We start from the raw sequence: 26,213 nt of genomic DNA on the forward strand, positions 1-26,213 counted from the left end.
AAAAAAAAAAAAAAAAAAAAAAAAAAAATGACCTTACTTACTTATTTACTTTTGGTATCCAGAAGTAAGAATAGCAGGGCTTATAAGTTGCTTTGTTGATCCACCTGCCCATACACAATATTGAACCTATGAACTAAACAGGTAGAGTGCCATTTGTTCAGACTAGAATTCCTGTGCATGTTTATAAAAATAGATGGGTGAGATAGATGGATGGATGGCAGGTAACTAATATACAAATTCTTTCTCCTTTCTTGAAATCCCTATTTCTATGCCTATTACTAATGCTTTCTTTCTATTTCCAGTAAGTTGCTAGGAGGTGGAATTGAAAGCATGGCAATCACAGAAGCTTTTGGAGGTAGGTGGAACCTTAATATTTTGTTATATGAAATATATATTTATGCATATCTTTGTATACACACATATAATTAAACAAACAACAGGGGCTGGGTTGTGGCTCACTCAGTAGTGGAACACTTGCCTAGGCTGTGTGAGGTACTGGGTTTGATTACTCAGTACCACATATAAATAAGTAAATAAAATAAAATAAAAACATATTTTTAAAATAATGATAATTAAACAACAAATAGACAAATAATTTCCTATTTTGTAACATTATGAAATCTCAATTATAATACAAGATCATTTTGGGCTGCAAATCCATCCATTAACAGATGGTTCTTGGGGCTGGGGATGTGGCTCAAATGGTAGTGCGCTCGCCTAGCATGCGTGAGGCACTGGGTTCGATTCTCAGCACCACATAAAAATAAAATAGAGATATTGTGTCCACTTAAAACTAAAAAATAAATTTTTTTAAAAAACAGATGGTTCTTATTGATATTTTTCATCCTTTTATCTCTGATTACTATAGAAGGGAGTAAATTTTTTTCTCTTATTCCTTCAAAAGATAATTGAATAATGAGGTTGATCTTACATCTAGGCAATGCATGTTCCATGAACAAAGAGATTTGTTTCTCTCTTCCCTGATTATATTCTCTCATTTTTAAAGACAGTTCATGCATAGCACATTATATACCATGTTTGATAATTCAGTATTTGCTGTCCTTGAGGAACTAAATCCGTTTTGTTGTTTTTGTTGACTTGGGGAACCAAATCTGGTTTTCGTTATTTCTATTGACCCAGGCCTAGTGGCTTATCTTATTCTGCATTTACTGATATTTGTAAGTTTATTGTTTAATTTTAATTTATGAGAGTTCAATGGACCTAAATTGGCAGATAGGGAATATAGAGAGAATTTGCTTCTACTGGTTACTAGGGGTTGCCACCAGTTTGAGATTTCTTCAGTTCCTTCAGTTCAGTGGGAGAACCCCAGGTTTTCCTTTCCTTTCCTTTGGCTCCTAAACTTTCATTATGTAAATATTCCCATGGAAATGGAATAAATTAAATTTAAATTAATTTTTATTTAAAAGACAGTTCTGTGGGAAAAAATCTTATTTTTGTAACTGTTGGTATTCATATGCGCAGAATCCACGTATGAATTGATACAAGAGGTATTTTTTCATGTTTTTTTTTTAGTTGTAGATGGACACAATACCTTTATTTTATTTTATTTATTTTTATGTGGTGCTGAGGATCAAACCCAGGGCCTCACATGCTAGGTGAGCATTCTACCACTGAGCCACAACCCCAGACCACAAGAGGTACTTTTGGAGTGAGATTTGACAGTTGGGAAAAAGAACAATAATATCTTGAGTCTGTGTTTGATTTTTTAATGAAAATATCTAAAAACTAACTCTGCATGTTTTTACTACCATTTCTATATTTCACAGAATTTCGTACTGGAAAAACTCAGCTCTCTCATACCCTTTGTGGTAAGGACACATGACAACAACATAATCGCAGTAATAATCATAGCATTCAATTATTCAGCATTTACTGTGTTCCTGACACTTTACATAATCTTATAATCTGAACAAATTTGTAAGAAAATTGAAGCTCAGAGAGATCAAGTCAACTGCCTACAGTTGCCCAGATACCAGAGCTGGTTTTTGAATATGAAATGCTTGAGATACTGCACCAGGAATACCTGAATGGAAATTTAAAAAAAGGCAAATTGGTATATGAATGTTTTGGAAAGGAGAGGCATCCACTGTCTCAATTTCCCCATTCCATCTTTTCTATGTCATTTTATAAAATAACACAAAATCTGTTGACATCTAGAATTCTTTGCTTTCTGTGAAGCAAGGTTGGCCCTAAGAGATACTTAAAAACAATTTTCCTAAGACAAAATAAGCAAAATATTTCACAAAGACACTACTTTGCATTTCTTTGACTTACATAGCAAAAACTGGAATCAAAATGTCTGACTCCAGTGTTGGCTTTACCATTAATACCTGTGTGACCTTGGGCAAATTGCTTTGCCTCTCTAATTTTCCTCATCAGTAAAATAGAAATAATGATAGTGCCAAATCTTTAAAAAGAAATAAATAAATTTCATTTATTTTAAAATGAAATAATGCACATACCTGGTACAAAGTAACTCGCTAGTGTTAATTATTGCAGTGTGAAAAAAAAATTCATCTTAAATTTTTGTCATACATTAATTGAAAGTAACTTAAATGAGTTATAGAGCATAAATTACATTTGTCATTATTTCTTATAAAAAAGAAAATTAGTAGCCAGATGCATTGGTGCATGCTTATAATCCCAGCTACTAGGGAGGTTAAGACAGGAGAATTGCAAGTTCAGGAGCAGTCTGAGCAATTTAGCCAGATCCTGTACCAAAGTTAAATTTAAAAATGACTGGGGATATAGCTCAATGGTAGAGTTCTTGCCTAGCATTTGTGAGGAAGCCCTTAGGTTCAAACTCTAATATTGCCCTCCCGCTCCAAAAAAAAATATTTGAATTCTACTTCTATTTCTTTGGAACAACTAAATTGCATGAGTATTTTCCATAGTGAAAAATGTTGAAATTCTTTATTGAATTAATTTATCCCACAGAATACTTATTATTTCACCACTGATTAATAAAATGAAAAATACCACATACTTTTTAGAAACTAAAGGATCTTTTTTTTGGTTTTTTTGGGAGGGGGTACTAGGGTTTGAACTCAGGAGCACTAGGCCACTGAGCCACATCCCCAGCCCTATTTTGTATTTTATTTAGAAACAGGGTCTCACTGAGTTGGTTAGTGCCTTGCTGTTGCTGAGGCTGGCTTTGAAATCTCCTGCCTCAACCTCCCCAGCCACTGGGATTCCAGGCTCCAGGCGTGCGCCACTGCACCTGGAAAGGATCATTTTTTGGGCTGGGGATGTGGCTCAAGTGGTAGAGCGCTCGCCTGGCAAGCGTGCGGCCCGGGTTCGATCCTCAGCACCACATACAAACAAAGATGTTGTGTGTGCCAAAAACTAAAAAATAAATATTAAAATTCTCTCTCTTTAAAAAATAATTAAAAAAAAATATTGTGCTAAAAATAAAATTATTAAGAAAAGGATCATTTTTTTCTTTATCAAATTTACTAAAGAATTGCAACCAGCATAAATTCAATGTGTATTTATATATTCATTAGTACAAAGTTTATTTACTCCTATTAATATTGACTTTTTAAATTGCCCCCTAGTGACGGCTCAACTTCCAGGAGCAGGTGGCTACTCAGGAGGAAAAATTATCTTCATTGATACAGAAAATACTTTGTAACCCTTTTATTTAAACAAGATGCTAACACAATATGATATAGTAATGTGACTAACAGAGAGTTTGTTTGAAATACGTAATTTTCGTAATCATTCCATAAACCAGCAATAATGAGAAAAGCCAAAGGGAAAAACAATTACCGGTCAACTTCTCAAATCAATTTTTAGTTAGATTTTCATTTTCCACATGGGATTGGTGTAAAACTGACAAAAAAAAAAAAGTGGTAGAGCATTCATATAGCACGTGCAAAGTGCTGAGTTCTATCCTTAGCACCACATAAAAATAAATATTTAAAATAAAGGTATTGTGTTCAACTACAATGAGAGGGGGGAGGGAATTATATCTTTTTAATCCTCTTCTCCAAAGAAATTTGCTCATAGAAGATAGAAGGATTATTAATTCATTCAAACTATGGCCTCAAAGGGGAAATATGGAGAGAAAGAACACAAAAGGAAGAAGGGCTGAAGCTGTTTGAGTCACAGAAAGAACTTCAGCTTAATAGAAGTGTGAAGTAGTCCAGAATACAAGGTGAGGCTGGAAAGGTTAGCCACAAAAGGCTTGGAAACCACACTGAGGGCATAAATTGCATACTTTTGCAAAAATCTAGGCAAGTAATGAGAAATTGATCTAAGTGGAAGAGTGACAAAAAGAAAAAAAGAGAGAAAAAGAAAAGGACAAGAAACAGAAGGAAAATGACAGGATTTAATGATTGCATTTTTGGATAAAAAAGTTTTGAGAAACTACTCGCAGGGATTTTGTTTAGATATTGGGAGAATAATGAGGCTAACAATAGAATTGGGAAGATTATGTTTCAGAGAAAAGTGATGTTCCATTTTTTAAAATATTTTTATTTGTGAATTGACCTTTATTTAATTAATTTATTTATACGTGGTGCTGAGAATCAAATCCAGTGCCTCACGCGTACCAGGCAAGTGCTCTACCACTGAGCCAGCCCTGATGTTTCATCTTAATGAGCTTAATGTGAGGTACAGGAGGATATACAAATGGCAGTTGGAAGTACTGAACTCAGCTTGAGGAAGGGTGGGACCAGAAATATAGATTAATTAACCAAAGCAGGAAGAGAACTTGGAAGAGGGAAGAGAATTAAGAACACAACTTTGAGGTGTGGCTAAAATGAGGAACTTACAGAGGTAGAGGAGTAAGAGGCAATCTGGTTGTTGAAGCCAAGCAAAGGAAAATTTCAAGAAGAGAATAATCAATAATAGTATACAGAGAGGGAGAGAGAGGTTTTGGAAATATAGACTGTAAACTGAAAAACATCACTGATATTGGTCATCGCGAGTTCAAGGGTTAGGTTACAGTAGGGTGAGGTGATGGAAGCTTCTTGCAAATAAATACTAAGGGAGTGAGGCACATGTAATTGCCCAGTGGATGAAAGAAGAAATACAGTAGTTGGATGAGGTATTAGGTTCTTTTTAAAAATATTTTTTAGTTGTAGATATCTTTGTTTATTAATTTATTTTATATGTGGAGTTTAGGATTGAACCAGTGCCTCACACATGCTAGGCAAGTGCTCTGCCACTGAGCTACAGTCCAAGCCCCACCTCCTCACCATTTCTATGATGGTTATCACACTATATAAGGTAAATTCAGGCACTTGTGAAAAATAAAATCTGGTACAGAATTTAAGTGGTTACTAGGATCCTTCAGAATACTTTTGCATGTACACAGTTTTGGCTCTGTTACTTTACTTATTTAAGGTGTTATATTTTGTAGTTGTTGTGTACTTTTTTTTGGAATTGATTTATTGGATCCTTAATCATGGCAAACTCCAGCCGTCCAGATCGCCTTCGGGATATTGCTGATCGCTTCAATGTAGACCATGATGCAGTACTGGACAATGTGCTGTATGCGCGTGCATATACCAGTAAGAGCCCCTTCAATTGGATGTTTGGATTATTATAAGTTGGCAGGACTCAGAGGCCCTGGTTGAGTCATGCCCTGATTCCTGGCCCATAGAAATTGTGAAACAATAAATGTGTTTTGTTTTAATCTGCTAAATTTGTGGTAAACTGTAATGTAACAACAGATCATTAATACAATCATTATTTCTGGTAAAAAATGTCTGGGATTGGGGCTGGGGTTGTAACTCAGAGGTAGAGTGCTTGCCTAGCATGCGTGAGGCACTGGATTTGATCCTAAGCACCACAAATAAAAATAAAATAAAGATATTGTGTCAACTTACGTAAAAATTAACAAATAAAATAACTAAAACGTAAATATTTTTAAAAATCTGTGATTTAAAATTATCCACTAAAATAGAGTTTCTAGGGATAAATTTTATAGTTTAATACTTTTAAATACATATCATTCTTTTTTAAAATTTTAAAAAAGTTGACAGCACTGATTTACAATTGAGTGACACAAAATTTGGACTGTTTTTCCTTGTTTTATTAACTTTTCTTCAAATTAGTTTTCCCACAATTTTATCATCTGCTAAGTCCTCAGTTACTAAAATGCCCTCAAATAATTTCTTATTCTTTGTCTTTGAAATACAGAGGTGTGTGTGTGTGTGTGTTGCTGGGTATTGAATCCAGGACCTCATGCAAATATGTGAGGTATGAGCTCTACCACTGAGCTCTGCCCCCAGCCCCCAGAGCAACATTCTTTTTGGATAAAGTAGCAATTGCCATGCATGCTAAGGCAGGATATGCAATCATGTTTAGTAAAGTCATAAATAATTAAGAGAATCCTTCAAGGACTCTTTGTTGCCTGGTTCCCAGGGACACGAATGATCTTAGCGTGTGCTGCTCCTACCTTTTCTAACGTTTTCTCACTGCATTTTCCATTAGGTGAACATCAGATGGAGCTACTTGATTATGTAGCAGCAAAGTTCCATGAAGAAGCTGGCATCTTCAAGCTACTGGTACAAGCTTTTAAATATTGCTCACTCACAGAGCTATTTACCATGTTTTTCTATTAATTCCTATATTTTAATGGACTTATTACTTCTATTTTTGAATGTATATTTATTTTACATTAATCCTGTGCAGATCATTGATTCAATAATGGCACTTTTTCGAGTGGATTTCAGTGGTCGTGGAGAGTTGGCTGAACGACAACAAAAATTGGCCCAGATGTTGTCACGACTCCAAAAAATCTCAGAAGGTAAATCTTTTTTTTTTTTAATATTTATTTTTTAGTTGTAGTTGGACACAATACCTTTATTTTATTTGTTTATTTTTATGTGGTGCTGAGGATCGAACTCAGGGCCTTGCATGTGCTAGGCAAGCGCTCTATTGCTGAGCCACAACCCCAGCTCTAAGAAGGTAGATCTTTAAAATAAAATGGCACTATCCAAATTACTATATGTTTTGCAGAGAAGCTCAGAATAATGTCAGGAGGTAATATTTTTTACCATCATGGAAATACAACTCTTTAATAAATAAAAAAAGGAAAAAAATTTTTTTAAAGAAATACAACTCATGGGCTGGGGATATAGCTCAGCTGGTAGAGTGCTTGCCTTGCATTCACTAGGCCCTGGGTTCAATTCCCCAGCACCACACACACACACACACAAAAGAAAGAAATAAAGAGAAAGAAATACAACTCTTAAAATTAAAATATTGATTCTGACTTTGATAATAAAATAATAACTTTAAATAAAATAATTTTTGTTATCAATGAAAAATGGGAATATGATCTTGTTTATAAAATAAATTCATGTATAATATTCCTAAGCTCTGAAACCTAAATGATGAACTTTTAATCTTCATATTATCCTTCTCTAAGTTTCTTAATTTAATTTCTTTATGCAGAATATAATGTGGCTATTTTTGTGACCAATCAAATGACTGCTGATCCAGGAGCAACTATGACGTAAGCCCCAATATTCTGCTTTTGTACTTTACAGGTTAATATCAAGAGGTTTAGAGTGTAGAACAAAATAATTTCAAAATAATTTCCCTTGATGTGAGTACAAATATATCACAAGTCACTTTACTGCAGAATGCATAGTATTTAATAATTGCAAATATTATGTGTTATCTGGAATCTTGTTTTTCTCTAATTCTTTATAAACTAAAGCAAGAGTTTATTTAGCAGTACTGCAGGCTACACTTTGATCTATGACTAAAGGCGAAATGAAAGACAATAAGAAAAAAAATCCTAGGGAAATAAAAGCTTTTATTCCAGATACACAAATGGTTTCTATTACCTTGATAAATTGTTAGCCTAAAAACTAAAAAGCAGGCTTCCTTCAGGATATTCATGAGATATCTTTTTAAAAGGCCCTAGAGAGAAGCCTCCTGCTTCGAGAAACAATTTCAGTCTATATGAGTGAATTTGTGGCCTGCTTTGAGAAACAATTTCAGTCTACATGAGTGAATTTGTTGAAGTATTTATGCACATAACAGAACTACTAATGGCTCTGTGTGGAAGATGGCAGGGAACAGAAGGATAAGGAAAAATCAAATAGGATAGTAAAAGCAGAAAATATAAAGAAAAGTTTGTTGTCACTATCCAAAATTTTGAGCATTATGGATCTGAATAGGCAGTCAAAATAACCCTAAATTTGTGATATTAAATGATTTTTTTTTTTTAAAGAGAGAGAGGAGAGGGAGGGGGAGAGAGAGAGAGAGAATTTTTTTTTTAATGTTTATTGTTTAGTTTTCAGCAGACACAACATCTTTGTTTGTATGTGGTGCTGAGGATCGAACCCGGGCCGCACGCATGCCAGGCGAGCGCGCTACCGCTTGAGCCACATCCCCAGCCCCTTAAATGATTTTAAAGAACATTTTCTTTAGAAATTTTTTAACTGGAGGAAAGGTGCAAGATATGTGTGTGTGTGTGTGTGTGTGTGCGCGCGCGCGCGCATATATATGTATACAATGTACCAGGTTCATCAATTAACATTTTATCTCATTTTTTCTCCTTTGTGTATGTGTATGTGTTGGTATGTATGTATCTATAAAATCTCTTTGTCCATACACACAAACATACTCATACATACACATGCACATACATATGTATTATTATTTTGATGTGTGAATGATTGTAAGGAGTTACTTTATTTCCTCTGATCATTGAGAATTATTTGCAGACACCATTAATCTTTACCTCTTAGAACTAGTCTATCTCTTCTAAGAACAAGAATATTCACTTACATAACTACAATATAATTATCATAATCAGGATATTTAAGATTGGCATAGTAGTGTTATCTAATATACAGTGTCTTGCTGGGTACGAGGATGCCTGTCTGTAATCCCAGCAACTTGGGAGGCTGAGGCAGGAGGATTGCAGATTCAAGGGCAGCCTCTGCAACTTAGCAAGACCCTGTCTCAAAATAAAAAGGTCTGGAGATGTAGCCCTGTGGTAAAGTGCCCCTTGGTTTAATCCCCAACAACAACAACAACAAAGATAATATATATTACAGTTGTCTCCAGATATTATAATAATGTTCTTTATAGTTGTTTGTATGTAAACCATTTTAAAGGAGTTTGTTTTGTTTTTTTACCTTCAGTTTAGGATCAGTTGAAGATCATGTATTGCATGTAGTTGTCATATCTATTTAGTCTTCTTTAGTCAGAACAGCTTCTCAACCTTTGTTCAATTTTTATGGCACTGACATTTTTTAAGAGCAATTCTGCAACATCCTCAATTTGGAGTTGATTTTTTTTGTTGTTATTTAAAATGGTAAGACTGGGGATGTAACTTAGTGGTAGCATGCATCAAGCTCTTGGTTTGATCCCCAGCACCACAATAAATAAATACATAAATAAATAAGTGAAATGTTAAACACTTTGGGCAGAAAAACTCTATAAGTGATACACCTACCTTCTCAGTATATCATGTCAGGAGGCACATGATGGCAGTTTGTGACATTTTTAGGATGTTTGATCATGTGATTAAGCTGGAATTCATGAGATTTCTTCAGTGTAAAAGACAAAAATTTCTTTTCATAAAAAGTAATTTATTGGGTGAGAATCTGAAGCTTTGTAAATATCTTCTTCTGCAATAGCTTTCACCATTTATTTTAGTATCTCATGCCTAAATCAGTTATTGTTTTGATGGTTGCAATACAAAGTTGTATTACTTTGAAACCAAGGCAACCTATTACATAGTAGCAGATGTATATGTTAGAAGATATTTGATATGCTAATGTAAATTCTATAAATTGTACTGAGATGAATGTCTCTTTTTAGGCTTTTTCTAAAAAGTATTGTTGCATCTTCTGCAGTTTAATACATTTCTCATTTTCAATACCTTTTATGAGTATTTTCTACTTAATTACAAGAGATTTCAACATGATAATTATTAACTATACAAATGTTATTAAGAAAGTTAAAAGAGATGAGGAAGGGAACTGAGGTTCTAGCTCAGTGGTACAGTGCATGCTTAGGGAGACCTTTGTTCAATCCTTAGCACCACAAAAAGAAAAGATTGAGGAGGATAAAATCAATCATTTTTTAATTCAACATATATTTATTGAAAATCTATGTAATTGAGATTCTGGGAAATAATTCACTAGTGAACCAAGAGACAAAACCCCTTAGACAGGCCTAGAGGTACACACTTTAATGCTGGTTACTTGGGAGGTTGAGACAGGAGGATCGCAAGTTCAAGGACTGTGCAACTTTGCAAAAACCCTGCCTCAAAAAGAAAATTTAAAAATCTGGAAAGTAGCTCAGTGGTACAGCTTGCTTGCCTAGCACATGTGAGCTCCTGGGTTCAATCCTCAGTACTGCAAAACAAAATAAAACAAAATTGTAAACATTTGCCTCCATAAAGAATAATAAAAAGAAGAAGAAGGATAAGTGTTGTCCATCTAATCTGACATTTTAAACTCTTGGTATGTTGTACATTGTCAGTAGTATAATCCTTGAGTGCCTAAAGCAACCTTCATAAAGTACTTCACAAAAAGAATAATTTTAAACCGAAGAGAAATGGAAGATTTTTAAAGGCTTGCTTTAAAAAGAAAAAAATGACTCATTTGCTCAGAGGGAGGAAGTGGGTTGCATTCAAATAAAACAGCACAAGTTAAAGAGCAATGTTCTGTCTTCAGGTGTGGGGAGGGAACATTGAAGAGGCCAAAACTGTCACTCTGGAGTTGGAAGGCAAAGGAAATTGGTAGAAATTAGGTCAGATAGGGGTGCTTTTTCTTATATTTGTAGAAAGTTTCAAAAAGAGTAAAACCATTTTGAATTAACTCTTAAAGATGATGAAAGGAGAAATCAAGAAATGACAGAAAGTTAATAATTGAAGAATGAGTTGGAAAGAGGAGGAGATTTGTAGTGAAGAGAGCTAAGTAGCAGTCAAAGAAGGTAACAAAGGCTAGTATTTTTGCTGGATAGGTCTGCTGTGAAACATCTCCTCCACCTAGCTGAGTTGTAAGGAAACAAGGTTCACTATAATTAGTATGTTCTAAAGTATATTAAATTATAACAGTACAGATTAAATACATGTCTTCCTATAAAGCACAAAATTACTACATCTAAATGAAAAAAGCCAGGACAGTTTTAAACTAAAGAATTTCAAATGCTACTAGAAAACCTCCCATAAAGAAAATATCTTTGTTTCTCTGTGTTGAAGAACTCCAAGCTGCAGCTCGCCTGGAGCCTGTCAGAGAAATATCACTATAATTGGTATGAGTCCCTAAGTACACTGACAATAATTGAGGCTTATATCCCATGCATTATACTTGATTGCACATCGTATTAAAAAGGAACAAAATTATAGAGGCGTGGAGCTGCCATACGATAGAGCGAGCAGCAGCTCCTAGACAAGGCTCACAGATACAGACTTTAGAACTGAAATGATCCAACTGATGAAGGCCTGGGAAATAACAAGTCAGTTGCAGCCTGGTAAGCTGCACTTTGGGGCAAATAATGTCATGAACAACAAATAAGACCATGAAGTTGCCACCTACTTCTGTTGTGTATGTTTTCCTAAAACAAAAAGTCACCTCAGAACATTTGCAGGCTTACAAATGCACAGTTTATTCCCCATGCATGTTACCTACTGATTCACATCCTTAGCATAAATCAAGAGGTGATGTGTTTAGAGAGAAAAAAAATATTAAACCAGGGTCACTAGTAAAGTGACTCTTTATAAAGCATTTAAACTATTTGAACTTCTTCTCCCCCAAAATGATTTTTTGCTAGGTACTTTCATGACTTATCTTATATGTGACCACAGTGTATCTCAGCCTCCATGGGTCTCTCTGTCTTTTCTGTGAACCCAATTTCAATATGTGGCTACATTCCTTCCACCCAACAAAAAACTAGAATTCCATCTTCAAATTTTTGGGAAAAAAATGTAAGTTTTTTTTGAGGGGGGGGAGTTGTTTGTGTGTTTCACATATTTTAGGGAGCAAACAGAGGGAAGTGTTACTTAACAAACTTCTTAAACATAACACTCTTTTTAAAAATGCATCTCTTTATCCCCCAAATTCTTCTCTCTTGACAGTCCTCTTTTTTCTCCATGTTCCCTTAATCTCAAAGCCTCCTCCTTCTTGGGCTAGTTCATTCAGCCCTCCTCTCCTCTATGGACCTGTTCTCAAAAATTCCATCTATAAACTTGACCCTTACAAGTCAAAAGCACCAGTGCCTGTTGTCCTCAGGTTTGCCCTAGCCTCTATCTCTCAGGGTCCATACTCCAACCAAAATATGAGTAGGTATTATGAGTATTCCTCACTTATAAAAGTGGGAATGGAGGCTCAGAGTACTTAATACTTCTCAGTCACACAGTTTAAAAAAGAAAAATTAGGAAAGCCAGGATTTGCACCCAGGTGTCTGATGTTGATGTTTTTTCAGTCTCACCATGAAGCCTCCCATCTCACCCCATCCATAACTCTGTACCTCATGACCCCAGCATCTTAATTTGAAGTTGGTAAACCAGAATGTTCTGGGTCAACACAGAACTACCCTCAATGATATAATATTCTGTATTCTGTTCAACCAGAGTGGGAGAAATGAATAATCTCTCTCAGTCCCTCTTTATCTCTAATATCCACCCGTCTCTTCCTCCTCTTCATTGTACTTGCTGTCTTCTGAGAACATGAGGAAAGTAAGGGAAAAGAAAACATTAAAGAAGAGAAAATAGAGAATAGGGTAATGGAGGGATGTGGGTGGTTTTCTGATGCTGTTTTAACTTGGTCAGAAATAGAAGTAAATTAAAGCCCTCTAAAGAATGTGAAGTGCTATTACACCTTCTTGTACTTCACCTCAAGACTTAGCTGCTAGAATACTCAAGAAGGTCAAAGAAACATGAAGAAAAATTTCTTAGTCTACATTTCATTGAAAAAAGTGATTGTTTAAACTGAATAATTTAATTAAATTATGATAGTTTTCATTTATTGAGGATCTCTTATGTGCCAGGATTGCTGTGAGGTTAAAGCTGATGTGTATAAATGACCTGGCACGTAGTAGGCTCCCAATGGATCATATTAAACATATCTTGAATTTTCACCACATCCCTAAAAGGTAAGATCTTTTTATTCCCATTTCACCATGAAAGAAACTGAGGTTTCTAAAAGTAAGTAACTAACCCAAGATAAATAGGTAATCAGGTTGGGGTAAGGATTAGGAAAGTAGATAATAATATCAAGTGTAGTCACTGGTCTACTGCTTTACCTCAATTATTTTAATAACTGTTGTATCAGGTACAGTTATTATTGCCTATATAAAATGAAGAAACAGAATAGCTGAATAATTTTTTTCTGAGGTCACATAGCTGACAAATCAGAATTTGAACTCAGGACAAATCCAAAGCTTATATGCCATACAGTACACCAGGGTTGTACCTGTCAAAGGGAAGGCAGGCATCCTGTCACCTGAGAGGCTTTGCAGGGCATATCCACTACTCTGGTTACCTGACTATGATTTAGGGCCTTCAGCCTTGCTGCCAGAGATTTTATTAAGTCAGTCTACTGAGAACTAATGCATTTCTCCAGGGCAGACTCACATTAATTAAGTTCATGAAACTCAATGAAAAAACCAGAAAACCAGTTTGTTGATAATGAAAAACGTAACTACATTTGAAGTTCATGTGACCAGTAAGCATGTAGGTAGACTTTTATCAGAATCCAAATTTTAATCTGTAATTATTTACTAAATACAGAGCCCAAGCAAAGGGAAATAAATTATATGATTTAAATAATGTCTGTCACATAGTGAGGACTCAGTAACTCTTGGTTATCATTATGATTAATATTCATGTACACCATAGGGGAGGTTCCTGAATCTTCTAAACTTAAATGAAAATTTTATGTGTGTGCATATATGCATTTTGCTGGAGGAGAATCCAACTCTTTTTTATTAAATTATCAAAGTATTGATGACCTGTAATAAACATTAAAAGCCATAAATTCTACACAGAATCCTAAATACCCTACCATGATAGAGCAAACAAAATTGAATTGACTTGAAATTCTCTCAAGTCTAAGGTTTTTATGCTGTATCACAGTCTATTTTGATTAACATCTCAGTTTATCATTTTTGATAATTTTTATCCCTATAATATCTTTTCTATAGCTTTCCTTAGCCCTTTTGCAAATTCTATAATTTATTTCCCCATACAGTCCATCTCCCTTAGAGATAACCTTCTTAATGTTCAGGCTTTCACCTGTAATAATCGGTGACAAGCAGCAGCACCTATTCTCTTCTGTGCATAGGGCATCACACTAGTAACAGCTGACAGTAGTTCACATAGAAAAAAACACAGAACATCTACAAGCTCCAGCTTCATGCTCTTCTTTAAGTTATTTGTCATGGCCAGGGGTTGGAGAATTACCTTAATGGTGGTGGGGGATCAATCTCCTTTTATATTTACCTTTCTGTCAGAGTACTTTTCAAAAGTTCCATGATTTAAAGCTTCTTTGAAGAGATGTCACAAATGTGTCCAGAAAGACCTAGATCAGGGAGAGCCAAATTATCTTCTCTGAATTTATTCCACAATGTTAATGGAGGACATTCTACATTATAGGCACTTTTTTAGACACTGGAGTTATGAAGATGAACAAGGATTGAGAGTATAATAATGGAGTACGCTTTAAAAGAGAAATACACACTGTGCCAGAAGACCACACAGGGGACAGAAGATCAGGCAAGGGTCCCTAGTAGGAATGGCCCTTGAAGGATGAGTAGGAGCTGCATGAGCAAACCCAGTAGAATAAGGTTTTCATTTTAGAGAGAACAGTGTGTGCAAAGGCACTGAGGTATAAGAAGACTTGCTTAAATAAGAAAATTTTTAAAAAAGAAATTTGAGAGGTAAGGAGGGAAAAATGAGTGCAAATGTAAATGAGTACATAGGCCGAATATTAGCTTTCCATTACTATAACAAATACCTAAGACAATCAACTTATAAATAGAAAAATTTTATTTTAGTTTTAGAGGTTCTAGTCCATGATCAGGCAGACCCATTGCTTTTAGGCCTCTGGTGGGTATGTCAGATGTCAATGGCAGGGAGTTTACGGCAAAGCAAAACCACGCCTTATCACTAGAAAGAAAATGAGAAAAAGGAAGAAACCAGAATCTTATGTTTGCTTTCAAAGGCATGCCCCCAGGAACCCAAATCCTCTGATTATGCCCCACCTCTTAAAGGCTTTATAACCTCCCAATGATGCCACTTTGGGGATCAATCCCTTATTAACATATGGGTCTCTGGGAGACATTTAAGATTCAACTTATAGCAGTGATAGGTGTGAGAAACACATTCACATGTCCAAACTCAAAGAATGGACTGAGGGACAAAGGAAAGGAGAAAGTGAGGCTTTAATTTAATGATAGTCTTGGAAGATTGTTACACCCAGAGTTGTTACAATCAGTATTTTATCCCCTAAAGCACAATACCCCTACCAGGTCCTCATTGGCCGAGTACTATGGGATGCACAATCTTCCCAAACCTTGCCTAGGTTATTTAAAGAAATATATCTTTAGTTATTCCAACCTATTTTGTTCTCTTGTGGTGGGAAGGCCTTTCTGGGATTGAGTGCATTTTGGCATGTATGACGTTTATCTTTGTTGGTCAGGAAGGCCCTTTCCCCTCCCCTCCTGTAGTCAAGGGGCTGTGAATCTGTCACAATCAGATGCTAACTGCTGGTAACCATTTGTTCTATTTCTTCTTACACTGATTTTCTTATATCCTCAGTAATTTTATATTTAAGGCTAAAAACTGTATTCTGAAATTGGACCACCACTTTCTATTTCTCACAGTGAGTAGAAAGAAGAGGAAGTTGAGGGAGCTTCCCTCTGAGGGCCTTTGTTTTCTTTATAAAGTAGCAGGCAGTGTCATCCTAGGTGAAGGGATAAGAATGAAAAGGGGGCTTAAGGAGATAACTGTGGAAAGAGAAGTGAAGCTAACCATGGAGGAGAATCACTGAGTAGAATTGAGACAGACTGTGAGAAGCAATAACATAGCTGTTGAGACTTCTGTAATATCCCAGCAACTTAGGAAGCTGAGGCAGGAGGAAAGCCATTTATTTTGAGGCCAGCCTCAGCAACTTAGCAAGACGCTGTCTCAAAATAAAAAATAAAAAGGGCTGGGGTTGTAGTTCAATGGTAAAGTACTCCTGAGTTCAATCCCCAGTACCCCAAAACAAACAAACAAATTAATTAATTAAATAAAGACCTCTTTCTGCCCATTTGCCCATTTAGCTAACCCTAACCCTGACTATTTTCTCTTATCTCCTCAAATGGAACTTTCCAACTGGTCTCAATTTTATTTTTATCTATTTACTGTGAAAGCACTAATTTTTTTCTGAAGTCAAATATTCTTAGAATTTCTGTAGATTTGATATCTTAGGCTCAGAAAACATTTGTGAGCACCAACCTTGTAGCTGGTTGCTAACACACTAAATACAATGTGGTTTGCTCTTAAGAAACTTAGTGATAGACAGTAAGAGAGGGAGCAAGAAGGAATATAAGAAGTAAGTGAATAACAGTACTAAAAACAGAATATGAACAGTGCATTACAGAAGCATAAATCATTATATTGTTTGCAGGTTCAGTGTCCAGAGCCCAGCTGAGAATACCATCAGGGCCTAAAATAGCCCATCTTTATAGAACACAGGCTCTATTTCTTTCTCTCTCTCTCTCTCTCTCTTTTTTTTTTTTTTTTGGTACCAGAGAGTGAACTCAGGGACACTCAACACTAAGTCACAACCCCAGCCCATTTTGTATTTTATTGAGAGACAGGGTCTCACTGAGTTGCTGAGCGCCTTGCCATTGCTGAGGCTGGCTTTGAACTTGCGATTCTCCTGACTCAGCCTCCAGAGCTGCTGGGATTGATTTTTTTTTTTTTTTTTTTACTTGTAGGTGGACATAATATCTTTATTTTATTTATTTATTTTTATGTGGTACTGAGAATGGAACCCAGTGCCTCACATGTAGGAGGCAAGCGCTCCATCACTGAGCTACAACCCCAGCTCTTGCAGGGTTCTTTTAAGACCATGAAGAACCACCCACAGGAAGGAGTGACCCAGAAAGTTGAGAGCCACTCCACTAAAAAAAGTGACATCGATCTGTAAGCATTATGGAGACAACTCACTTCCTCATTTCTTTCATCTTCCTGTGATACTTGATTGCTTTCATGAACCTGCAGCTGCTGGAAAAGCAGCCCAGCCTTCTGATTCCTCACTGCCTGGCTTTGCTTTCTTTTCTTTCTTTCTTTATTTTTTTTAATTTTTTTAGTTGAACATGGACACAGTACCTTTGTTTTAGTTATTTATTTATTTTATGTGGTGCTGAGGATCAAACCCAGTGCCTCACATGTGCAAGGCAAGCGCTCTATCAATGGGCCACAACCTTAGCCCCTTCTTTTCTTTATTTTTTAAAAATATTTTTAGTTGTAGATGAACACAGTACCCTTATTTGTTTGTTTGTTTGTTTATATGCAGTTCTGAGGATCAAACCCAGTGCCCCACAGTGCTATGTAAGTGCTCTACCATTGAAACACAACCCCAGTCCCTGAATTTACTTTCTTGATACTGTTTCACTTAAAATTAACTGTTCTTGTTCATATTTTATATTTGATGAATCTTAACCAATTTCATCCATCCCAGCCAGGAATTTTCTGGTCTTAACCTCTGAGCCATTTAATCAAACAGCAGTTTATGTCAGCAGACTCCTTTACCCAAGAACTTCTTCTTCCACCAACCTATAACCTACATATTTAACCTCATGCCAATCATCCACATTCTCACTACACCAAGCCTCAAGCTTAGAGTAACAAGAATCTTGAACATCATGGAGCAAGCACAATTTGAGTTAACTTAAAACTACATTTTCCGAGAGCTAAAGCTATTATATTATATTAATCATAGTTTATTTTGGTCAAGTATAGCTAGTTAGTTTACACTCAGTTCTCTTTATTAATGATTTCTAGGTTTTCTTCTGCAGCAGTTGAGCTGATCATATTAGTTTCTGCCCCCTCCACATTTTAGTAATATGATGAATTACTAATTACTTGTGTTGAACCATCCTTGCATTCCTGGGATATATTCTGCATTATCATGGTGTATACTCCTTTTGATATACTGCTGGATCCAATTTGCTAGTACTTTGTTGAGGATTTTTGCAACTAGGCTTTTTAAAAAGATTTACCATTAGGGTCATTAAGAAACTCATTTCTTGCCATGTAATAGTCCCTTATGATTATGTTTCTCAAGATGAGTTCAATGGTATTTATAACTTCCTTCATTATGTTTTTTGAATTCTTGAATCATAGAGCTTATTTCTTAAATATCCTTATTTAGAGAAATAAACTTTAGGCAACAATAATAGACAAAAGATACTCCAAACATCATTCTCAAATGCATGACCAGCACAGCACTGAAGGGTTCCATCACACAGTTATTGAACAAAAGAGGTTCTCAATCTGCTTTCACGTACACAGCTTAACAGAGACAGCTTGGGTAGTTCTTGTCCATTACACCAGAATAGTGCCTGACACTTAATGGGCCATTAAGAAATATTTTTGATAAATAAAGGAATAAATAAATACAGTCTTTGTATTTTGTAAAGAATAAAATTTCTTAATCTCAAGTTTATCCTGACAGTGAATAATGTTTTATTTGTGCTTTTTCAATAGTATTTTCTTCTTAAAAAATCAAACAAAACATGAGCTATTTATCATAAGAATCTCAGGAATCTGAGCTAGATGGTAATAGGGTAGATAGTAGCTCCACCCCCGCCCCACAGCACTGTTTATGAACAGACCTCTACTTGTTTAGAATACACATCTACTCCATCTCCTACCACACTACACAGACAGGTGGCCTTGTAATTGCAAATACTCATGTGTATAGTTCATGTCATGAAGACTGAATAGAGGTTTTATTAATTCAGCTTTCAGGCAGACCCAAAAAAACCCATTGGGGGACACATTCTGGCTCATGCTTCAACAACAAGAATAAGCTTGCGCAAAGGAAGAGGAGAACTGAGAATTGCCAAGATTTATGACAGGTAAATATTTTCTTATTCTTCATCAGATTTTTGTGCATATAGTTTTAAACAGAATTGTTGCTCCTGAGAGGCTATAATTATTCTGCTGGCAGATGCTACATATTTGAGTTTCCTTTCAAAAAATTATGCAATGATTGGGAAGTTATACTGTGTGTTAGGTCCTAGGTATCCAGGGATTCTGTTGACACATATATTTGGTCTCTGACCTCTCAAAGTGAAGTAGAGAATGAAATCACATCAATTCCAATTAAAGGGTGCACGGTGCCAGCGAAGCAGAGTATGGGAAAATATTCTCTCCTTTCTCTTTGTACATTAATGGCATTTGCTTTCAGGTTTCAGTAAATATCACTTTCTCAGAGATCCTTTCCCTAATCCTCGTGATACAGGATATCCTAAATATGATATCCTTTATTTTCCACTATATTTTAATTAAGAATTATAGGCTGGTTGATGTGCTCAGTGGTAGATCACTTGCTTTTCATCACCTGTCCCTATAAAAGACCAAAATACATACAGCTATGTTCTAGGGAGCTTCCAGCATCTCTAAAAATTTACTGTAAACACAGGACATGATGGTATACACTTGTAATCCCAGTGTCTTGGGAGCCTGAGACAGGAAGATCTCAAGTTTGAAGTCAGCCTCAGCAGCTTAGCAAGGCCCTCAGCAACTGAGTAAGAGCCTGTCTTGAAACAAGAAATATAAAGGGCTAGGGATATAGCTCAGTGGTAAAGCACCTCTGGGTTAAATCCCCAGCACCAAAAAAAAATTAAATAAATAAATAAATAAATAAAAATAAATCACTGCAAATATCGGTGTAGCTCAGTGGTAGCATTTGTGTTTAGCAAGCACAAGGCCCTTGGTTTAAGCCTTAGCACAAAAAATATATATATTTAAATATGGCAAATGTTCTTTGTTGAATTCAATAGACAGTTCCATCTTGTTACTGAAATTTCTTGGTCTATTTCATGGACAGAATACTATGCCTAGAACTTTCCCAAACACTTTTCACCCTGAATTGTAACTCACTGTTCACTGTACATCTCCCTCACAACAGGGACTGAGTCTGATTCACTAATGTCCAAGAACCTAGCCTGGGACTTGGTACGTTGTAGACACTCAGTAGCTATTTGTTGAATTTACTAATGAATAAACTTAAGCTAAATGTTCAGTCATTTGTATGAACAGCTTTTGCCATTCTTACAGTTCTAGGAAGCTGTTTGGGCTCTACAAATTCAATAAAAAATAGTTACAGTAAATTATCATAGAGATTAGTTATGTCAAGTCCCCATAAACTTGATTCAAATCAGCAAAACCAGATCAGAGCTTAAAATATCAAAACTCAGCTATGTATCATGTATTCATTTCTTGTTGGCCCCTATCAATTTCTTATGATGAATTCTCCTTGAATTCTTTGAATAGAGAAGATGATAACACTAATATTGATATCTAACATTTAGTGGCTACTATGTGCTAGGCCTTGCTCCAGGTGATTTTTATATTTTATTTCATCATTTATAACAACCACCCTAAGAGGTAGTAGTTATTATCCCCATTTTATACATGAGGTAACCAAGGCCACAAGAAGTTAAACAGTGCTCCTTTCCAGTCTATTTTAAACACAGAAGCCAGAGTGAACCTTTGTAAAACTGTTGGATCATATCTGTCCTGTGTTTAAAACCCCATCAGTAACTTCCTATCTCCACTCAAAACAAAAGCCCATGTCTCTAGAGAGTCTGCATAGCAATCTGTGGATGGCCCTGTTCCTCTCCATCTCCCACTAGCTCACTGCGCTTCATCCTCAGTGGACAGGCACTCTATAGTTCAATAAGCATGCCAGGAACTGTTGTACCTTAGAATCTTTGTACTTGTGCCTTCTGCCTGGATAATGCCACCCTCATAGTCCCCTCTCTGCTTATCTCCTTCATCTACTTCAAGGGTTTGATCAAATGTTGCCTTTTCAACAAGGCCTGTCTTAACCTACTGATCAAAACTGCAGCTGAGGGGCTGGGATTGTGGCTCAGCGGTAGAGCGCTCACCCACCTAGCACGGGCGGGACCCGGGTTCAATCCTCAGCACCACATTAAAAAATAATAATAATAAAGGCATTGTGTTGTGTCCATCTACACCTGAAAAGTAAATATAAAAAAAAAAACTAATTCCCACATTTTTTTAAAGAAAGAGAATTTTTTTAATATTTATTTGTTAGTTTTCAGTGGACACAATTATTTTTATGTGGTGCTGAGGATTGAACCCATCTCCTAGCGCATGCCAGGCGAGCATGCTACTGCTTGAACCACATCCCCAGCCCTAATTCCCACATTTCTAATCTCCCTCACTCAACTCTATTTTTCTTTCCCTATAGCACTTATTTTCTAACATAACACACCTGTGCCATTATTTGTTATCTGTCTCAACCCTCCCCAAATATAAGTTCCATAAAGGCAGAGATCTTTCTCTATTCTTTTCTTCACTTACAGATCTCAAGTGCCTACCACAGGGATATAATAGGTACTTGATAAATATTTTCTTACTGAAAAAAATTAATGTATTTATGCCATATCACACAACAAATTAAAGATAGAACCAGGATTAGAATCTATGCTGTCTGAATATCTATGCATTTTAAGTCATTACACTATTTCTTAGCTGAGAAATAGTATAATAGAAGTAGCTATTTAGACTAGTTATAGTTAATCTACTATAGTTACTCTTATGGCTTCAACTACTACTTTTAAATAGATATAAAATAAAAATTCTTTTCTTTTTTTGGGGGGGGGTGATACTGGAGATTTTCAGGGGTAACACTGAGCTATACTCTCAGACCTTTTTATGTTATATTTTTAAATAGGGTCTCACTAAGTTCTGAGACTGGTAACCCTCCTGCCTCAGTCTCTCCAGCATTTCTTACTTAACGAGAAAAAGAATCTCCAAGATTGGGCAGAAAAGGGTTCTCAGAAGAATTTCCAGATGTGCAGGAGTTAACCCAATCTGGGCTATGAGTTTGGCTCAGTGGGAAAAGCACTTACCTAGCATGCCCCAGATCATGAGTTCAATCCCCAGCACCACATTAAAAGAAAGAAAGAAAGAGAAAGGAAAAAGAATTAACCCAATCCTCCTTTCCCTTGAATATCACTATAGTTTCTGCTGTAGCTCTCCTGCCCCTCAATTATATATTTTTTTCTTTCAAACTTTTTTTAACATTTATCTTTTAGTTGTAGTTGGGCACAATACCTTTATTTTATTTATTTATTTTTATGTGGTGCTGAGGATTGAACCCAGGGCCTTACACGTGCTAGGAGAGTGCTCTACCGCTGAGCCACAACCCCAGCCTCTTTCAGACCTTTAAATGAGCAAATAAAAACCCCACTTTTCTTTTCTTTTTTTTTTTTGGGGGGGGTGATACTGGAGATTTTCAGGGGTAACACTGAGCTATACTGTCAGACCTTTTTTATGTTATATTTTTAAATAGGGTCTCACTAAGTTCTGAGACTGGTTTAAACTTGTAACCCTCCTGCCTCAGTCTCTCCAGTCACTAGGATAACAGGCATAATCCACTACACCCTGCAAAAGTTCCACTTATTTTAATCCCTAGCATACTTGAGATAATAAACTTTAAAAACAAATAAATCTATTGAATTCAAAGTAAGAACAAAGTTTTTTTTAAAAAAAATACTACAATAAAATAAAAAGGTATACAGATGGTCAAGTTTCTGAAGTATTTAATTCTGATTCTATTTTAAGAACAAAAAAAATCAATCCTAGTTCAACTATTTTGTGTGGCTTCTTTCTTTTTAGCTCCTTGTCTTTAGAGAGAACTTCCATTTAACTTTCTGCCATTTCTAAGTAGCTGATTGAGTGGTTTTCAATCAAGTCCAAAAAGTTATTTTGTGTTGGGCACAGTGGTGCATACCTGTGATCCCAGCTATTTGAGAGGGCTAAGACAGGAGGATCCCAAGTTCAAGGTCAGCTTGAGAAATTTAGTGAGATCCTCAGCAACTTAGCAAGGCCTCAAACTAAAATAAAAAATGGTCTGGGGATGTAGCTCATTGGTAGAGTGCCCCTGGGTTGAATACCCAGTACTACAAAAAAAAAAAGAAAAGAACAAAAAGTTCAAAACTCATTGCAGCAACTTAGTGAGTCCCAGTCTCAAAATAAAATTTAAAGGGCTGGGGATATAGCTCAGTGGTAGAGCACTTTCTTAGTATGCATCAGTCCCTGTGGGTTCATCCCCAGCACTGGAAAAAATTTTTTTATTTTGTAAGACCACTTAGGTCTTCTTACTCAACTTCAGTTTTAGTCCAGCAAGACCTACCTTATCTCTGGCTATCTTCAGAGGAGACACTTCTGCTATTTCCTCAGGGAAATAACCTTATCCATTGCTCAAAACTACACTGCCTATTCTCTACCCTTCAAACAAAACAAAACAAAAACATTTCAAAGTCTTTTACAGTTTTCCCCTACATTAGCCTAATCAGTAAATGGTACATACTCACTCCTATAGAATCAGGCCCCTCAGGCCCATCTAGGCAATGCCTGACTCTACACTGAAAGAACACTCAGTTACCCCTTTTGCTTATTTCCAAGTTTGGGATAATTTTTCTTGACATTCAGAACCTTACGCGTAGAAGTTGGTTAACAAATGTTTGTGAAGGTGGATAATACTTTTAGGTAAATTCTGTAGTCCACATTTAGCTGTACTGACTGTGAAGTCTCAGGAGACTCAGACTGATAGGAGCAGGATGCCTGTGACATGAATATAGTATTTATAGAAGTAAAGCTTTTTATAAAATTCTGTTCCCTTGTATTCTGTTAGCCCTGAGATGCCTGAAAATGAAGCCACCTTCGCAATAACTGCTGGAGGAATTGGGGATGCCAAGGAGTAGGTGGTGAATTGATGCAAATTGCTTCTCAGTGCTTATTAGGAGCTGAAGAGATGGAAAAGCAGTCTTGCATTTCAGATCTTGAAATAAGAATTTAGTTTTTTCATATGTTATTAAAGGAAAGTCAGCAAAAAAATTACATTTTATATTTATCTTAAAAGTCTCTGATATATAGCTATACATTGCATGTCATTTCAAGAATATACACATATATTCCTGAATTGTTTATACTAGGTGCATGTGTGTGTGTTATCTACTTAACAGAAACTAGTTGGGGAAGGGATGCCACATTGCTTAACTTTCATTTTTCCAAGTGAACCACTAAGCAAAGTGAAGGTCTGGGAGCTCAAAAAGCCCCTTCTCCTGCAGACGTCCCCTCAGTACTTTACCACTGAGCTACATCCCTAGCCCATTTTTTATTTTAATTTGAGACATTAGCCTTGCTAAGTTGCTGAGGCTCTCACTAAATTTCCCAAGCTGATCTTGAACTTGGGATCCTCCTGTCTTAGCCTCCCAAATAGCTGGGATCACAGGTATGCACCACTATGCCCAACACAAAATAACTTTTTGGACTTGATTGAAAACTACTCAGTCAGCTACTTAGAAATGGGAGAAAGTTAAATGGAAGTTCTCTCTAAAGAAGTCAAGGAGCTAAAAAAGAAAGAAGCCACATAAAGTAGTTGAACTAGGATTGATTTGTTTTGTTCTTAAAATAGAATCAGAAGCAACTACTGTGGGGAAGTACTGGGGCACAGTACTGCTGACTTACAGAGCTTGATGCTCTTCTGCAGTAGGAAGATGGTTAAGCAGACAATGTTTATAGATACAAAAAAAGCTTTTTAAATTTACACTATCAAACTATGTAGTCACCTTAATAGCAACAGAAAAAACAACAACATTAAATTAAGCCATATTTTAAATCATTTGACCTTTTGACAAGATGAAATTACTTTTAAAATGTATTTCTGATGCATGCATATTCTCTTGGGAAAGTAAAAAAGTAATTAGAAAATTTATGATATTGGATAATAAAGGTAATATGATTTTTGTATTTTAAGTTTTGGGTAGAGAATTAAAAATATTTTTTAAATGTTAAAGTTAAATTTAAAATTTCTGAATAGTAATTTTAGAAATGTATAAAAGACTATTGTTGTTTTTAATTGTTAAACAAATAAAATCTAGCTTTCAAAATATTTATATGATGAAATATTTAAAATTAAAAGATTAATGATATACGTAAGAACAAACTTTATAGACTTCAAATTTAATCTTTCATGTTGCATTAACTTATATGAAAATTCAAGTATTAAAAGCACTTTTTATAAAACTTATTTGATTATCCATTAAGTCTCTTGCTCACTAGTTGTTTCTGAATGCTAAGTGCTAAGGACTATACAAAGAAAGATGGTTCCTGCCTCAAAGAATGTACACTAGTTAGAAGACTAATTTTTATAAAAATAAGAAAGCAAATTACTATATAATTATTTTGTCAGTCGCATGGTCTTGAATTGACCCTTAAAAGAAAAGTAGAAATTCAAAAGTGGCAGAGAAAAGGTATCAGAGAGCACTTACAAAGGTACAGAGGCTGGGAACCGAAAACAAAGACCAGCCTGGAGAGCAGAGACTGCTCACAGTGCAGTAATGGAGAAGCAGAGCCTTTTCTTCCTTCTACTGTTTTTAAACCACAGAAGCTACTTCTCTGAGTAAAGCAGAAATAAAAACATGTAGGAGCAAAGTTTTTGTATTCTGCAAAATTACTTTAGTGGATACTTCTGATATGCACATTGTAAGGCATGCTTTTGTCCTGCAAGGAAGGGAAGGTTTTGTTACTTGATGCTTTGTTTATATTTTTTATTTTCTGTATATTTTGATTTATCTCAAAAAGTCTTTCTGGCCAAAAAAGAAACTGTTCCTCCTGGGGCTAGCCAATTTATAGGAATAGGAGAGGGCCTTTGATATAGAAACAAACCAGTCTGCATCAGCCCTCCTGTAGGTGCTATTCCTCAGTCATCCCAGGCCCTAGTACCAGCCCATTCCTGTAGTTTAGAGCCCATGGAGATTATTCCAACTGGCCAATCCTAAACCAGCTACCCAACCCTGTCCTGCCCTGCCTTGCCTTTCCCTCAGAAATTTCAGTAAAGGTCATGGTCCAGGCTCTTCCTTCATTCCAGTCTTCACCTTGGTGTTGTCTCCCATGCCCCCAAATGGCATGTGGTAACCCCCTTTCTAAAATCGGTAAGTATAAACTTTCTTTT

At 35.9% G+C, this 26,213-nt stretch overlaps 1 protein-coding gene across 1 annotated transcript in view; it reads left to right on the forward strand.

Annotated features, from left to right (window-relative positions):
- Positions 1-25,091, forward strand: part of Dmc1 (DNA meiotic recombinase 1) — a 34,581-nt gene extending 9,490 nt beyond the window's left edge. The window contains exons 5-13 of the mRNA XM_015482704.2: positions 303-355; positions 1,788-1,829; positions 3,579-3,651; positions 5,449-5,540; positions 6,466-6,539; positions 6,667-6,781; positions 7,432-7,492; positions 18,961-19,077; positions 23,892-25,091. Coding sequence (XP_015338190.1) covers positions 303-355; positions 1,788-1,829; positions 3,579-3,651; positions 5,449-5,540; positions 6,466-6,539; positions 6,667-6,781; positions 7,432-7,492; positions 18,961-19,077; positions 23,892-23,961 — 697 coding nt within the window. The 3' untranslated portion in view covers positions 23,962-25,091. The remainder of the gene's footprint in view (positions 1-302; positions 356-1,787; positions 1,830-3,578; positions 3,652-5,448; positions 5,541-6,465; positions 6,540-6,666; positions 6,782-7,431; positions 7,493-18,960; positions 19,078-23,891) is intronic.
- Positions 25,092-26,213: the final 1,122 nt, after the last annotated feature.

This window comes from Marmota marmota, unplaced genomic scaffold (genome assembly GCF_001458135.2).
Source record: "Marmota marmota marmota unplaced genomic scaffold, marMar, whole genome shotgun sequence".
NCBI lineage: Eukaryota > Metazoa > Chordata > Mammalia > Rodentia > Sciuridae > Marmota > Marmota marmota.